The 18,577-nt window shown below is 36.6% G+C and overlaps 2 protein-coding genes across 4 annotated transcripts in view; one reads left to right on the forward strand and one right to left on the reverse strand.

Annotated features, from left to right (window-relative positions):
• The window catches only part of LOC105197653 (hemicentin-1), a 245,057-nt gene that overhangs the window by 139,487 nt on the left and 86,993 nt on the right, over positions 1-18,577 (forward strand). The window lies entirely within an intron of this gene.
• LOC105197888 (neurotrimin) overlaps positions 1-18,577 on the reverse strand; it is a 168,698-nt gene that overhangs the window by 117,563 nt on the left and 32,558 nt on the right. Inside the window, exon 2 of the mRNA XM_026131552.2 lies at positions 1,175-1,284. Coding sequence (XP_025987337.1) covers positions 1,175-1,284 — 110 coding nt within the window. The remainder of the gene's footprint in view (positions 1-1,174; positions 1,285-18,577) is intronic.

Below are 18,577 nucleotides of genomic sequence, written 5' to 3' on the forward strand. Positions count from 1 at the left end.
ACTTTGGAGTTTCTTCGTTTTCTTACAAACCTTTTAGATCATTTTAAAACTTAAAAAAAAAAAAATACGAAAAATGAGTAGAAAACAAATAAGTAGGAAATCAAGAAAATGTATTTTTTCATGATACTGTAAACGATAATAAATTATACTTTATCCATGTTTTCTGTGTCATGTTAAAAATAGTATTATCGCGTTTGTTAATGATGCAGTTTAATGGTGTTGATATCAGGTAATCTAGACAGCCAAATGGCTTAACTGATGAATATTATTATATTCAATGCAATAATGCAACTTTAATTAATCATAAAAAAAAATATCAAATAATTTAGATAATCAAAGTATTTGCAATTCTGATTTCCAAAAGTCTCTTAATATTTTTTAACACTATTCCCAAACTAATTCCATTCTAATTTGGCAATTGATAATGATTATCGATTCGGTCTATACGTTGCGTCAAGTACAAAGATATATGTAATACTATACGACATATACATCTATGGTGCCATTAATTTATTCCGCGTACGATAGCAGCTGAGTAAGATGAGTGCGCCAGATGAGAAAATTATTCAAGATTCTCGAAGATATGTATTCCTCTTCGTCCTCGATTTTTCTCTAGCATCCCGCGCTTCGAATTTAATGAGGTCCCTTATTGATGAATGACATTTATCAAAGTATCTTAGTATCATCGAACCGCGCGAAACCTCCACGTGTAACGTGTACGATATCACGTATTCATAATTTTCTGCTAACTCTTAGTTTTCCAATGAAGATTGATTTAGAAAATTACGAAACGGAAAGTAGAGGGACGCCGGTCTTTACAATTTTAATTAAAAGTCGACTGAACAAAATATTGATGTTTAATATTTATCCTAAAACTGTACTGCCCGCTCGTTTTAATAAAACTGATTAAATTTTTAATCTTCGATATTAATGTAGTATATGTATATACGCGCATAGATATTATTGATTTATTAACTTTTATTAGTTATTCAGCGAATGAATAATACTCTTGTTCTTCCTATTATTATTATTGTAATTTGTAATTAAGAAAGTAGTTAAATTGGTAAAAGTACAATAATAAATGCACGTATAAGCAACTGACATATGTCATAGTATCACATAGCGTAATAATAATAATAATAATAATAATAATTTTATTGATTCATGCACATACCTTGAATGATCCAAGATCTTTCACACTGCATGCCAGTTTGACATTTCGTCCTGCTGGTACTGTAATGTTTCCTATTTCGTCAACGAATTCGGGATCAGGGATGGTGGTAACTGGAAAAAAAATAAAATAAAATAGAAGTACGTAAATATATAAAATATACTTTTCTAGTAACTGAGGTTTAATGTATTATATTACGAAAATTTCTAAACTCTAGTACATGATAATTAGCTAAACTCTCTGTATACATTTAATTACAATTATCTCGCAAGTAATAAAACAAAATTATATATACACGTGAATGCTCAAATCATATTTTATGCCCGCGGTAATACTTTACAGCATATTGTTTGTACAGAGATAGACCGTTATACCACATGAAATTTTAATTAAATTTTAATACGCTTGAAACAGGGCACATTCGTATGTAACGCCACAATGCGACAAAATCTTGCGCTAAATTTACCTGACAAATATGAGACAGTTTCGGGATCTGTCAGACATCGTCGAGCTTCGGAAGGCAGGCAAACTCGATCGACAAAATCCGATACAAAGTTTGACGGCGGAATTTTTTGAAATCACAACGTCAGTGAGTTTCCACGAATGCGCCAGAGGGAGCATATACTATCCGTACATCCCCCCAACGTTACTTTACTTGGAGGAAAGGGGGATCGATCGATCTAGAGGCGGTGTACGCGCGTGGCTGCGTGGATGCGCTTTGAGTTATAGAAGCTCACCAGTCGGCGTGACAGCTTAGTTATTGAATACAAAATGCAATTTTTCAAGTCTCTACGTACCGCGGTATCCCGCACCAGCGCCAGTCTCCGACCACCTCGAAGAACGTGGCGTGGCGTGGAGGTCCTTCGCGTGTGCGGTGATCGAATCTACGAGAGGATTTCGAGATGCTTATATGGAGATCGAGCTTCCACCCATCTGTCCCGACGCTCGCGATCGCATTTCTCCACCCTGCGTCATGTGTTATACGTACTTGATGCGTGAAGCTCGCAAATGCACGCGTATGAGCTCCACGCGTGCGACGCGAATTCGTAATCAGTCGTAAAAGCGAGTTTATACACGAGTCTTTTTGTTACTATTCACAGATTAGTATCAAATTAAATGTACAACGACTTTTATCTATTATTTTCAGATGTGGCTTACTTTGTGATTATTTCGTTGCAATGTTTTAGATTTACTTATCGATAAATCGTACACAAATGTTGCATTTTTAAATATCCAACAAACGTCAGAAGCTAACAATGTCTGCCAAGGTAGACTGTTTTTTATTTTATTCAGATATTATTATCGATTTTATAAAAAAATTATCTAATAGAGAAATATGAAAAAAGTAGAATAAGAAAAAGTTAAAAATCTGCAAAACTTACGTACTTTAGTTATTTTTGCTGTAATACAATCTTGAACTTAAAATCCGATTTTATTAATAACGTAATATCTTGTTGCATTTGAATATGAATGGTATGCGAATATGGGAAAAGGAGGTACAAAGAGGACAGAAAAAGAGACATATTTGTAGAGAAATAAATTTATCAAAATAAAAAATAAAATACTAAGAATAAAATGTAATAAAGGATTATATTATTAAATAGAAAAAAAACCATGATGGAAGAGTGCGGTGAAAAGTAAAAAAAAATTGCAAGTGAAGATATAAAAGAAAAAAATGAATAAAAGAAAAGGATATAAAATGGAGAAAAAGAGAAAGAGAGAGCTTATCCGGAGAACTCCAGACCTGAATTTATTTCGAAGCAATTAATTATCTGCAATTAATATATAATTTTTTTAGCGAGTCATCTCATTTTATAGAGGGCTGCACTCGATGCGAGACAGATTCGGCGCTGGTGTGTGTGTGTGTGTGTGTGTGTCATGACTTTTAAGAGTGATTCGAGGTGGCTCTCACTTGCCGAGTAACCAAAGTGTACATGCTAGAAAATTCTCTTTGGTCTGCTGCCATCGACTTTACTATCTACGGATTCTGGCGGTCGTGCGGTGACACGCGTATGTAGTTTCCGACTGTGGAGAGACCACATTCTCCGAATTCGCTGTCGAGTCTTTCTATCTATACGTCATCTGCAATTGCGTTGCATGAAATGGCTGGACCATCTAGTGGACGCAAGAGATTTTTAAAATCCAAAGTCTCTTGTTAAACTATGACTCAGACGTGATATTGATATTTATATATCCGAATTAGCAATTTTCAATAGTGCATGCAGACCTTTGCGAAGGCAGTGCGAATGTAAACTCGAGATTTTTCTAATCAATAACGTCACTCGTCTTTTACTCGATATATATAATAACAAGCAATGCTTGTAGTGATATACCGTTTTATTTGTTGATTCGCTGCCAGTTACTCATAACTCTATGAACAGTATAAAATCCAACTTAAATAGAAAATGAATTGCTTTGTCGTTCGCATCGACTTCGACAGTGTTCCTTCCGTCCGGAGTCTTGTCATCTGTCAAAGTCTTAATTACGTAGGGAAAATAATTTCGACGAGAGAAACTTTCGCAGCTCGATAATTGATACGGCATCGAGGCATCGACCGTCGCGGCGTCGCTCAAATGAAGCTGCGCCGCTGTAATGAGTCCGACGAGTGACACGGTCGTAAGCCAACCGCGTCGCGAAAAAGATTATTTTTTGCGTCCTCTCACAACCGCGACGGAATACGGTGGGGATAAGAAGCCAGAAGATCAGCAACTTCCGCTGTATTATTTGCGGAAACTTTAACTACGACGTAATTGGAACGGACTCTCGCTTGCGCCTAAAGGAGAGTAACTTACGGAGCGACATAAAAGCGTGCTTATACGCGCGTTATACATGCATACACACACATACATACAGGTACGAACGTTGTCGGGTGGTTTTCATGTGACGCGGAGGTGATTAAAGAGCGGGAGATCTCTTCATTACGGGTCGAGTGCCCATGAGAATTTTAATTAATATCTGCGGCAAGTCTCCAGTCACGTGTCGCGCGATTCAATACTCGCACCACGCACCGATCCTAAGAAATCCGACTTAATAATAATCACTTTGATCCCCTAATTAATATTAGCGATAATTACCTGATGTAAAAATTCTTTATTGTCTTTTCTTTTTTTCTATTATTTTTTTATTATAAAATTTATGAGAAGCTCTCGTCTTCTTGGAACTTTTCCAATGGAAATGTAGAAAGATTATTTTACAGAAATTTATAAAAATTTACTTTTCATGAATAATAAACAGAGATATAATAATAATAATTTTAAAATGAAGAGAAATCGATCGAACAATGATTTCTATTAGAATTCTATTAGAAATGTAATTTTTATCAGCGATCTAATAATATAGATTTGTATGAATTTTTATAATGAAAAATAATCTAACTTTTTAATAGAAATAAAGAGGTCAGCATTTTCATTAAGCATAAATTTTAATTAAACGACGTGCTACATATTGTGCTCGTTCTACTGTATGTAAAGAGTCGTACGATTTAAAAAAAATTGATATATGTAATAATGTTTTTGCTTCAAAATATAAAAAAAGTAGGAGATAATTTTTTTTCTTTTCATATAATGCATTACATATAATTATTAAAATAAAATTTATAAATTGAAATTATAGCAAATAAAATTAGTCATGCTCTTAAAAAATTTCTCTATGTTAGCAGAGAAGTAGAGAATATAATAAAAAATGAATTTTGAGGTTTTTGTATTTGCGACACCACATAAATTGCTGATTGCCAACCTTGTCATTAGGCGTTGATTTATTATTTCTGGAAGAAGTAATGGAATTACATGTTTCCAGAGTTATATAACTTTTATCTTACAACGCATAATATTACGGTTAAAAGTCTAGGCCAGTTTTTGGAATAAAGGAAGGAAGGGTGTAAAGAAATTTGCATAAGAAAGAGAACTCTTAACACTCTCGCGTGACTAAACTTTTACGGGACGTAGCAATTTAAAACATTATTTTAATTACAAACCAAATTTTTAATATAAATCAAGATCTATGTGGAGTCACATTTGAACAAGGTATTGGTTCTAATTTATTATAATATTAGCTTTTGTATCAAAAAATTTGGTAATGACATTTAAGTTTTTTCTACAAACATCTCGATGAATCTTTCGTCAGTGATGGTTGCTATTAGTGGCAATTTTATTGTTAAAATTTCCGGTTCACACATGTAGGAAGCCATAATCTGGATAATATCGAGGAATTCACTTGAGTACCGGTAATGTCGAGTAAATCTCAAAGACCGCACTTATCTCGAGAGTGTCTCGCGGTGACTTGTATAAGAGGGCATCGTGAAAGTCTACCTTATACTCTACCGCAACAACGTGTACGACGCTTCGAGCAAAGGGTCTCGTGAAGAAGTGCCGGGAGCAACAGTTTATGTCAATTTTCCGCTTCATATAGTGCCGCACTCTTCGTTCGCGAAAAAGCAAGCCGACGCGGCGTAGCGACAGTAGGGAGCATACCGTTGTGGAAATATTGCTGTTCTAAACGCGAAAGACGATACGTAATTTAGTATAGGGCATCTTTTGCAACGCGAGACGTCACGTTAATGTGCTATGTGTAACTACTTTACTCACAATAGCAATTTCGTTTCTTTATCTTTTCTCCTCCTTTCTTCCCATCCTCCTTACGATTATCATTGCCAATGATACGATGATTGATATCGTTATCTTTTTATGCTACGAGATATCAGCTGTAGGATATAAATCTCAATGTTATATTATTTTTCTCAATGAAATACTGCAATGTTTTATATAAATACACACATCTACAGATTAAGAATAGCGATATATAATATAAAAAAAATCTGTCGAATCGAGCTAACAAAACCAATAATGGTTGGAATGTAACTGTCAATGTGAAGCGGATTATTTTCGTAAAGCGAAATATTTTTGAACTCAAATGTTATTTCAAATAAAAGTCTAATTTAATAAAAAAAAAAGTGCAAAGAAAAAAATTGCAATTATATTAGTGATTGGAATCAGTCAACGACATAATATTAAAAATGAGTTTCGACAAGTTAAATTTTAAAAACGTAAATAAATAATGAAAGAAGGTTTTTTTTAAATTTATCGCGGACATGGTGTACGAAAGATACAGATAAGTGTATGAAGATCGAATCGTGAAAATTGCAGCCTCGCGCTGTACGGAAAGTCACCGCTATGTGGCATCCGGATCGGATTGTTTTCGGATACTCGGGTTTTCATTAAATCGAGATCACAATCGCCTCGATTCCAGGGCACGACGGATAAGAAACCGTCCGCGTCGCGGGGCTCTACGGGTCTGAACGTTCATCAGAAATGCATGGGGTTCCCGCGGCCGATTCCGCAACCAGAAAAAGGACTGTTTCCTTCTTGCGGAGGACCTCTACGTGGGGCTGTAAAGTCCGAAACGAAATCCGAGATAAGACGGTCGAGTGCACACATGTGCAACCCACACGGGGACACCTACGCATCGACCGTTCGTATACAATTTATACATATCACCGTCCACAGACATTCCCCTGGAACGGAGTTTATCTTGATTCTACCGGAGTATTTCCTGTCGATGCGTTTCACCCGTCGCTTTTCTCCTTTTTCCCCGCCCCCTTTCCCCCGTATTCCCATTCTTTTCTTTTTTTGGCTCGGCTCGAGAAAAACCACGCCCGTGTGGAATGCACTCTCGGCGTGCGAATTGCGCACGTGCGAGACGAAGATTTTCGCAGATAAGATTTTTCAATGCTAATGTCACCTTAACGCCTAACGCGGTGCCGATTCCATCAAAATAATTTTCAATGGCTTCTTGCCTTGGTGATAATACGATTTCGCCTTATTATGCAAGTTTTTCGTAAATAAATATATCGAAGAATGAATGTTTCTCCCGAAAATTAGCGCTTTAAATTATAAATGGTAAATCAATTATTATTTGAAGCTATTTAAAAATTTTGTAGATCTACAAAATAGAAATGATAGATTTAATCTGTGTACAATATAGTTTTAAATACATAACGTTTGTACGCTTTTTTTCTTTTACAGGATGAATATTTTAGTCTTTGTCGCTTAAACTTGTGAGTTTTATTTTTATTGTCGGAAAAAATTCTTCTAAATCAATTCGAGACTCTTCAATTTATTTAAATCGAATTTTATCAAGATACATCGAAATAAAAGCAATACAATTTTAATTTGAGGCGCTGGTAAAAATAAATTCGGGAAAAACATGTACGAAAATAGTAATGCAGCCGGTCAATCGAATTGGAAACTTAGAAAGACGGAGTTAACGGTACACATCGTTTCCGGCGAGGATGCCTGACAAATGACAGCAGTCTGTCTATCCTGGGACCAATGAGTCGTCCTTATCAGCCGCCTTACGGCGCCGCAGGCTCTCGATTTTTCCTTTGGAAAAGCGAAAAAAGTCGCTGCCAGCTTACCTATCTATCGATATCACTTCTTTGCCATGGTGGTAGACTGATGATGGAAAAACAAGAACGAGAGCAGATAAACCTTTCTTTCGCGCCGACATCATCAGCTACAAAGATTAAGTGGTCTTAATAGAGAAATATCCTAGATTAGTGGCGCTAGACGATGACTGCGATCACAATTATCTGGTGCTGGGCCGCGCCACGCCGCGCGCCGCTCCGCGCACCATACAGTGAAAAAACTTTACCACTGATCCGCCACGCCGCGCGCGCGCGCGAGTTACCTCCTATTAATGCGGATTATCTTTCGTTCCACGATCACATTGATCAACGTAAAAACGCGAGGATAGGACAAATGTTTCGCGTTTTTCATCGTGTTTTTTTTCCTCCCGCCACGATGCTGCTCGTTTTGCTCGTGTTATATTTTCCACCGCTTATTCTTTCTACCTTTTCTCCCTTTGCAGTAAAAATTATGAGAAAATCACAAGATAAGAGTGAATAAAATCTTTTTATTCTTTCGCTCGCACGTATAGTGTTGCAAATGAAAAGTCAATTGTACATTAAATGACGCCGGTTTATTGATAGATTTCAAGTTTGATTCAATACTTGACTGTTTTAACATATGTTATTGGAAATGCGAAGCGTATGAAACCCAAAAATGTCTTTTCTTTATATAAAGTCATACAAAATTTAAACAGTTTTGAAAGGGAAACATAGTTATATAGTATGATAAATATAGCTTGATATAACGTGACAGGATTAGACTGACACATTTATTTTTTTCTCCACCATTTTTTTAGCTCATTCAACTCGTTATATCCATTATTGGATCAATTTGAGAAAGTTGCAAAATATATCTCACACTGAGTTCTTTCTTTATTTAAAGATAGTGGGAAAATTTAAACATTTTTTATAATAGTTGAACTTTAAAAGTATAATGGGTATATTCTCTTTATCCTTCTACGTCGAAATAAACTGAACAAAAATTTCATGACAGCAGTCTGTTTATACCGCGAGTCTTTCTCAGCCGTCTTTCGGCTCCGCAGCCTCCCGATTTTTCTCTTTTTAAGCCAAGTTTCTCTTTAAAGAAGCTCTTTTTAAGCAAATTCATATCTATAGCAGTAAAAATATGTAAACCTGGGAAAAATATTTATTTTCTATTAATACTTTTTATTGCAATATAAAAGTGATATTATTTAGAAATAATTGATGAATCGATTTGAGTTGATCGTTATAATCCTCACTCGCGTGTTTCGCGGGGAATATTTGAAAGTGTCCCGCGGAGGATCGTCGTATTTTTAGGGGAATCACAGACGTTTCCCGCATTAAACTGAACTGTTACATTTGAACCGCGATTCCAGTCTCTCTCTCTCTCTCTCTCTTTTCCCGAACTCCGTTTATTTCCCTCTCTCCAGCCGCTACTTTTTTTCTCTTCGAGGTCTCTCAGACTTGCTCTTATTCCCTACCTTATCGGCTCAGATCTCATAAATTTCTCGGAAAACGCGATTAAGCGGCCCCCAGGCCTTCCCCACCCCTCGCACGGATACCATCTACCTCCACTCTTTACTCCGATCCCGAAGCCCCTCCGCGACCCTTCCAATCTAAGTATTCAAATGAGAGAACCAACTTGCACCCCTTGCGCCGTACGCCGTATAGCTTTTTACAATCGTGAGGTCCTCCCCCGCATGCTCGTTACATTCTCTACATAGGGTCGGGGACAAAGAAGCGGGTGCGCCACGTAGTTGGATGTAGTGGACCAACTCGGAAACTTGCGTGGCGCGGCGCGACGCGAGAAGAGCGTTCTCACACGTATATATTATCCGCCTGTAAAAGAAAGAAAAACGAGAATCATAGTGGTATCTCTAGGAATTTTTCTTATGAAGAATCCATGCTGAAAAATTCCCACGTTCCTGCGCGTCTAGAAAGAGAAGGTGTGGGAAGTCGGAGAATTTTATCTTAAAGTAATGCTGGGGAATGAGAAGAAGTTATAAAAAGCCCCGATCTGGCCAACGACGAAAATACCATTATAATGAAACTTTATAAGAAATCGATAACTCGCTAGATACATCTCTGTGTTATTTCAACTCTGTACAGAGATTCGATGACCTTACGTATCACGTTCACATACACCGTTTAGATGAATCTCGTATCACCGTTATTACATAACCATTAAACTTTTTTTTTCTACCACGCAAATAGACGATCAAAAGGCGTCCGACCGGCGCGGCGGGGATGAGGGAAGATACTGGATTTGTTTTGCCAGTGATAGAATCTGGAACTGTTATCCTCCGAGAAGTCTGGCAGTCGAATGGCGAAAGACGAAGATCTTATCTAAATGAACTGCCGGCGTCGTAACTTCGTACATACTCTGGCTAAATGGTCGAACGACGTGGAAATGTTCCGTTTTCTCTGAGAAAAGTATAATTGGACGCGGATGTAAAATGAGAAAGTTGGACTGCGTCTCGTTCCCGAAAACGAGATCTGATAATTTCTCGAGATATTACAACGTATATTTCTCCTCGTGACATTAGGTAAATGCCACACTCGATGATAAATAAATGTGCAAACAATTTGAAAAGAAAATTTTGAGAGGGATTAGATGGTTTGAAAAAAAATTTATATCGGAGCATCCTGTAGAGAGGAAGCGTCGCCGCGTTGTCGTCGTCGTCGTCGTTTCGGTGCTAAACAGTTTTTCCAAACTACTATCGTTCGCTATAACCCGGCATTGCTTTCAACGCCGGTAAAATAATATTCTTTCATGCATCAATCTGCAGTAAAGTAAATCCTCTCGAGACTCACGTATCGTGTGACGGATATTCAGCGCTCCCGCGAAGAGAGTGAGGTAAGACGCGCAGTGAGAATATCGGATTTACGTACTATGCAACTCGCCTTTTGCCTGCCACCGCCCTCGCGTCCGCGTGCTCTCGCCATAAAGGCTCGTCTTCCTTTCCGACTTCGTCTTCAAACGCGATTTCCACCTTTTGTCTCGTGTCGCGTGACGGACCTCGTGCCGAAGTCTAACGCTGCTTTCCATAATGCTGCGGGGATATATAATCAAAGTGCTTAAAAAAAAAAGAAAAAAAAAGAACAGAAATTGTAATCGAAATACCATTCTGTAGCACTAAATTTCCCATCGTAGTCAGCGTGCAATCTTGTTTGAGGCGAAACTATCTGTATCGAAGGGAACGCGATTCGAGCAACCGGATGTGAAATTTAGAGACGAGGACACAACCATGCCGATTAATGGATCGCTCGATATTTCATTGAGAGTAATTTGCGATTGCATTTTCACCGTGCATTTGAACTTTTCCGTTCTTCCGGAACGTATAATGCAAATTTATTCGTTTGCGAGTTTATACAATCAATTTACGCGATTATGTGCACTGGCATCAGCAGATTTTAGCGTCGAAAATTAATCTCTTCTTAATTACCGTAACATCATATTTTCCACTTGTACAAATAACGGTTAAAAGAATGCAATCCGCTGAACATAAAACCGGAAAACGGTCGTAGAGAGAGCTTAATGGACGGTATTGCCGCGTGTCAATCTGAATTGTATAGTACGACATCCAATAGGTTGCCGCGCATTCGTCTACGCTCCCTCGTCGCAGCAGTTAACCGATTTTAATTTCCTGCGCGTCTTTATAGCTGCGAAGGTTATTATCCCTCGCAACCTCTCTAGGACGACTCTTGGACGTGCGCTTCGCAAAATTTCGCGCACACTTCCACCGAGTGAGTTGAGTTTTTCAAAGCGTCTTTAATAAGAATTCTTTCAATATGCCTTGTAAACTCTGATAACGACTTTATCCAGTATTGGTCGAAACAATGATATACGCGCGAGAATAATGCTTCTTCCTTTTCTTCCGCTTCTACACGGGGATAGGAGAAAGATCATCGTCGTAACTGCCTGTCGAGAATTTTATGACTATGTGCGTAGGATCTTTATGGCGCACGCTGATTTATGTGGCAGATCCGTGAAAAAGTCGAAATCCGCAAAACCGACGTACTACAAAATTTAGTCTCAACCTCAGATTTTCATATATTATTGATATAGTATATTACCCTGTCCCACTTTTCGCTGAAAAAAGATTGGTTGTAATATTCAGTAGTATAGAAGTACTCTATATATATATTAAGGTGGTCCAAAAAAATCGACTATCTGTTTTCTTCATGTGCTTCACCGGAAATCGAAAGTATATGTTGAAAAAGTAAATTTCGTTTTTTGTTCAGATTTTTAAAAAATGTTTTAGAGGTCGCTGTAGTCGTTTAAACACGAAAATTGACATAATATTTTAATTTTTTTAAATTACATTGAGGCTCAACATCCTGTTGAGTTGATCATTGAGATATTGTTGCCAGAAATTAAATATATAAGCTTGAATTTTTGTAGCCAAAAATACTGACAGTAAGTCATTTATTTAATTTTTTAAAACTCGAATTTTTACAAAAATGAACATTTAAAGGCTTAAAAAATCTAATTTGACCAATTGCAGTCGAAAATCATTTGTGGTATTGGTTTCCTTGTTCAATGGAGAATATATTATGATATACAGAAACTTTAACATTTATTGATAGCGCTGCAGTCATAAAATGCTTAAAAAATGCGATTTTTCTTAAACCTGGCCTTCATACTAACACCAGATTTAATTTTCGTGACAAATTTTCGTTAAAGAAAAATATTTTTATATAAAATATATTTTCATAAAAAATATATTTTATAAAAATATTTTGTAAAAATATTTTTAAACATTTTTATAGAAATATTTTTTATAAAAGTATATTTTATATAAAAACATTTTTTTTAACAAAAATTTATTAAGAAAATTAAATCTAATGTTAGTATGAGGTCCAGGCTTAAAAAAAATCGTATATTTTAAGCATTTTATGACTGCTGCGTTATCTATCAATAAATGTTAAAGTTTCTGTATATCATAATATATTCTCCATTGAACAAGAAAACCGATACCACAAACGATTTTTGACTGCGATTGGTCAAAATAGATTTTTTAAGCCTTTAAATATTCATTTTTGTAAAAATTCAAGTTTTGAAAAATTAAATAAATGACTCACTGTCAGTATTTTTGGCTAGAAAAATTCAAGCTTTTATATTTGATTCCTGGCAACAATATTTTAATGATCAACTCAACAGTTTGTGCCTCAATGTAATTTAAAAAAATTAAAATTTTATGTTAGATCAATTTTCGTGTTTAAACGACTACAGCGACCTCTAAAACATTTTTTTTAAATCTAAACAAAAAACGAAATTTACTTTTACAACATATACTTTTAATTTTTGGTGAAGCACATGAAGAAAACAAAGAGTCGGTTTTTTTGAACTACTCTAATATATATATATATATATATACTATATATATATATATATATCCATGCGCATAAAATATTTTGTCACGAAAATAATGATTGATGATTTAAAAATGTGACAAGTATAGACCTCTAAATGTGTGCACATAAATTTAAACAATAAATGCATTGCTTTGCTGAACTTATGTTGGATGTGTGTGTGTGTGTGTGTGTGCGCGCGCGCGCGCGCGTGCGTGTGTGTGTGTATATGGGTATATACACACACATATGTTCCAAGTAAATGTGAAAGGACAGCAATTTTGTATCAGTTTTTACATCGGTTCTGCGTATTTAGCATCGTTCACACATTTTGTGTTTCGGTTCTGGCCCTATTTTAAAAATCGTCAATCCGTATCGGATAAAGGCGTAAAATGTAAAAATCGCAAAACCGAAAACGTTCGAAAATGGAAGAGGGAGCAACAGAGCGGAAGTTCGTATAGAGAAGGTTGAGCCCTCGGCGTGTTTTCTGGTCACATATTTGTAAAGTACCCGGCAGCCAGCCGCGCTCTATTCATTTCTGTCCGTACGACGGACGTCCCGGATCCTGGTGCATGCCGCTCGCATAAATTCCGACCACGCAGCATATGAAAGAAAAAAGATTTCCGCCTGCGGCACGCATGGAAGATGACGGTAGGATCCTGTTAGTAGAGAGACGGAAGTATAGTCAGAGAAGGATATTCAAAAGTAGAGTGATCCACGATGAATCTGTCTTAAGACCCTCGAGGGAATGATTGTTTTGTTCATTATTATTTTCAAGCACATTTCGGAATAATTTATCTTTATCTCGGAATCATGATAAACTCGTCGGATGACAGTCAGAAAATTCTAATTGATAGTACAAATTTGTTCAAATGAGGAAATCAATTAAAAATATGTATTTGAAATTTTTCCTCAAAAACCTGTTACTGTACTTATTGTTATTCACTATTACTAATTGCTACTTGTCATTTTTTAAATTTTAATATGTGATTATGATAATAACATACACTTTCTGCTATCTCGTAGGATGTTTAGTGTTAATTGTTAAAAAAATTGCTTATATCTTATTACAGTTTTAAATGATATATTTAAGAAGCTGTGCATTCAATCCGCGCGATTACGAATTCTTTTTCTCTGTTTGCCTCATCTTTTCACTATATCGAATTTAAGTTCTGAGCAACACTTATCCTCGGAGCGAAGAAGCAACGTGAGGCGAATGCTCAGATACAGAAATATACGAAATACACACGTAGAAGAATATTCAGACGTAGGTTGGGTCAATTCTACAAAGCATAGAATAGAGGATTTTCTTATTCTGCTGATATTCCCATATGTCAGACGGTGGCGAGAGATGCATCTTGCAACACGTCAGTCTAATTTCAAATATCGAGAACGCTGTCACTATCTTTCTTTTGTATGTTTCGGGGTAACAATTATTTGAAGAATGATTTCAAGTTTTAATGTATTCATACATGTTAGTTTTATACATGAATACATTCGCAACACTAAACTAGCTGAAAGCTCTGATAAAGAAAGTTTGCACAAATACTTAAAAAAAAAGAGAGAGAGAGAGAGAGAGAGAGAGAAACGAAAAGAAACATTTTTAATATTAACCGGATGAGCATATGATTGGATATCGGTATAACGTGTGAATAGAACGCAAATAGATCGAACAGATAATGAGTCGAATCGCGCGTGATTGGTATTGCGAACGAAATGTTAAAAATAAAGTGCTCGAGCGAGAGACCGGCCACGCCAGCCGCGACGAGAAAATACGAAATAAAACGTGGAACGTAGCGCGACAGTTTTCAGCGATTATTCGAAATTGTATCTAGAAGAGTGGCGCAAATATTCCATGAAAATGACGCGTCGCGGTTCGCGTTTCCCCTCGTTGCCGTCGCCGTCGAAGTTTGCGCTACACATTTTTTCCGCTTCTCCGGCGAGTTCAACAGTATGTCCATCTATCCGTCCAATATCACCCAATTGCGGAAAATACCGAACGTGGTTAACCACACATATCGTCGATACAAACGAGTCGGGCCCGCGAGCCAAATCACGAAAATTCGAAAAGCAATACAACACTTGGAGCTGATACGTGCTATTATTTCAGGCGTAAAGAGCGAAACGGCTAGGATGATGTTCATCACTTCCGATGGACAAAGATGGAACGCGTTTAATGATAGCGGCCGATCGACCGAGCGATAATCTAATCGTTACTGTGTCGTGTGTCGACTATTACATAAAATGACAGTTTCCATGATTAATCGTACGTTATGCAATGCTATATTCACTCGATGTCGCTCACGACTCGAAATGTACTTTATCGAAATATTTCGAGAATTAATGGAAAGTTATGTATATGTATCTGTATGAGATATTTATTTATATACACATATATGTACATAAGCGTACATTTATTACTTATTTCTGATGTGATTAGACCACATTTCATCGTTAATATAATATTGAATTATATTATTTTATCGTTATTATTTTAATATCAAAAGTACCGTGCGAAAGTTTCTTCAATCTATTATCGCGGTGTCTCTCAGTAAATAATACGGATCATTGAAGTAAATCCATTTGACCACTCGCGTCTTTCGTGAGAAAAAGGCCAAGATATATTTCTCGCAAATGTAAACGTCGATAGCAGAACAACTGAAGATTGCACTCCTTGCCGTTTATTCAAGTATAACAACGATATTATCCGTGTATTACAGAAAATACATTCACTCTTAAGAAAATTGATTTTTCGTTTATCACAAATTTCGGCCATGCTATGCATCTGTGATTTGAGTCTGAAAATAAAAATGAGTTACCGTTATTAAATCTTTAAAATTGCTTCCATGAAATGTATTCTAGAAGAGAGTAGTATTTTTTTAATACTAATTATTCAAGTTTACCACTCGTTTTATTTTACGTTAAGTTCAAGATGAGTGAAATTAATTCTGTCAAATGACGATAAATGAATTAATAAATTAACTTATATACCAAAATTATACACTTGTTATTGTGTATATTTGGGAAGATTGAGAATCGTATCAATCTTTTTTTTTTAATTATAGTTAGAATAATTCTCTGCTGCGATAGATTTGATTTACTCTCACATCTTTTAATCCTTCAATGATCGAAAATGATATGTAAGTGAACTTTGCATGATTTGCAGCACACAACCGTTACGATTCTCGAATTCGAGTTGTTTAGTTATCTAGAACGAATGACGCGGGTACGCGGGTACGCGCCAACACGAAATAACCGCGCTAGAGAAATAACAGCGGCGGGGAACGCGTTATAGTCGCGCGTGGCGATCGGCTACGGCAATTTGCGACAACTAATCTAAATTCAAATTGCCTCGAACAAAACTAATCTAGTGGTCACACGAAACGCCCGCACTCGCCCGACCTCGCAACTCGCACTCGCGCATGCCGCGCCGCGCCACGTCGCGCCGTTACTCTTCTGTTTCGCGTCCCTTGCTTTCGCCCTTTCGTGCCGTCATCCGAAACGTGTGCTCCATTGCACACAGATAGACAATCGACCAGGTTCCGACTTGGTCAAAATCTACCTGCGTAGACGCATACGAGAGCTGATTTAGAAACCGCGAGTCCAAATGTTCAGTCCATATACTCTCGAATCGTATCGTACTGGCGCGGCGTATTACAATAAACTTCATTACGAAAGCGTGAAGAATAATAATCAGATTTAATCTCTCTAATACTTTCACGAAATAGCGTAAGATGTTCAGAACAACTTCTTTCGTGCATATTAGTTTGAAATGATTAATTTTTATTTTCGTCTCAAGTAGATTTTTTTCGAATGCTTCTCGTTGCACGAAATGATAAAAAAAAATTCTATTTGCCCTATTTAAACAATGTGTACAAAATATCTTGTTAAAAACGGATATAGAAGAATACCCGGATAAAAGATGCCAACTTTTTAACACTGGACTAGCTTCGATATATCAATTAAGATTTTCGGCAATTATATCTTTCGGCGCAAGCCAAAGTGTAAATTTTCCATCATTCGCTGAGCAAGATTTTTCCAAGAAAATCGCACTTAAATCACGACGCGAAAACTCGCCGAGCTGGCTGGCGGAACACATTATAAACGTGCCGTTCCACGGATATTTCGCATATTTCAGGAATTCCACTCAGGAGGGTTCGCGTTTGACGCATGACTCATCGCCTTGCGTAAAGAACACCACTGCATTTTCAGCCACCCGGGCGCATCGCTGGCCAGTTAAGCTTAATCAAATGAACTACTCCAAATAGACTGGTTCAGATACGCAAATACAAAATGCACAAGTTTATTAAGGAGTGTCATATCAAAATTGTTTTTTTAACAAAGAATTATTTGAAAAATTAAACCTAAATAGAAATAATGAAAGTAATGAAATCTTTACGATAAATAATTAGTATATTCTTAGGCTGAAAGTTGAGGACAAAAATGGAATTACAGTAAAAGACACCGAAGACACTCTGAAATTGTCAAGTAATCAACTATTAATGGGCTAATAAAAGTAACCACGGTTGTTCGTGCGTAGAATTAACTTTAAAACGGACGTTTCGACTCAGCTTCGAGTCATCTTCAGCCACAAATCTTTCTCTTTTGTGCAAAAGCGGAATTCCTCGGTTTATACAGGATTCATTTGATTTATGAGTAAAAATTAAACGTATTGGTGCAATACGCCAATTTTTTAGACCCAATCTTTGCTTTTTTAAAACTCGCCCTTTTTATTTGAAAAACAACGATCACGTGGTTGTGTCGCGTTGATAACCGAGCTTTTACACATACATGCTCCAATTTTCGGAGCACCATTGAAACACGCCTCCAAAAATCTCGACGGAGCAAAAATTCCTCGCTGAAAAAACATTTCGACGTGAAGGTATTACGGCTTTAATCGTGGACTAGAGGCGATCGTGTTTTAGGTTTTAGGGTTGGGGTCAAGGAAGGAACTTGTAAACCTGAAGAAGCAATATTGGTTCGACGGTAGGAGTTACCGGGCCACAATTCATTACGAAAATCGATTCGCCGGCAATAGTGGCTGATTGGAGGTGGTCACTAGTTTCATCTCTTTCTTTCCCTCTCTCTACCTATTTTTTCTTTCCTTTCTCTTCTCACGTTTTCGTTTCAGCAATCATTCGCGTGTCGTAGTTATCCTAAGTTCAGGTCGAGACTATCCAGCAATAATTGTTGTATTATATACAAATATAGCAATAAAATTAAGAGAAAGGAAAGCAAGGCTTGTTGCTTTATTTGGAAACTCTAGATATTTGTCACTATGTTTGACATGTCCGTTCCAAAATATTATAAAATATATTTTTTTTACTATACGTAAATATGATATATATTTTTTCCGCAACGCGCAGTAACATGGTTCACAAAACTTGCGGCTTAACTTTATGCGCAGCGTCGTGAAAGAGCTTATGCTTACTTTACGACAAATACAAGATAACTATAAATGTTGTGTGTTAAATTTTTACGATATCCAGGGATTTTAACTCGTGTAACCGCGTAACTAAGATATGTATAGGTACGTTTGTATATATTCTAGTTGTTATTATACAAAGCGGTCTGGTAGTTTACTATAAAAATTCACCTCTTTCTACCGATACTTACTTTAATTTGAAACATTTGCTTTACTTTTGCTTTAATGTTACATTTCTTAC

This window comes from Solenopsis invicta, chromosome 10, assembly GCF_016802725.1.
Source record: "Solenopsis invicta isolate M01_SB chromosome 10, UNIL_Sinv_3.0, whole genome shotgun sequence".
NCBI classification, from domain to species: Eukaryota; Metazoa; Arthropoda; class Insecta; order Hymenoptera; family Formicidae; genus Solenopsis; species Solenopsis invicta.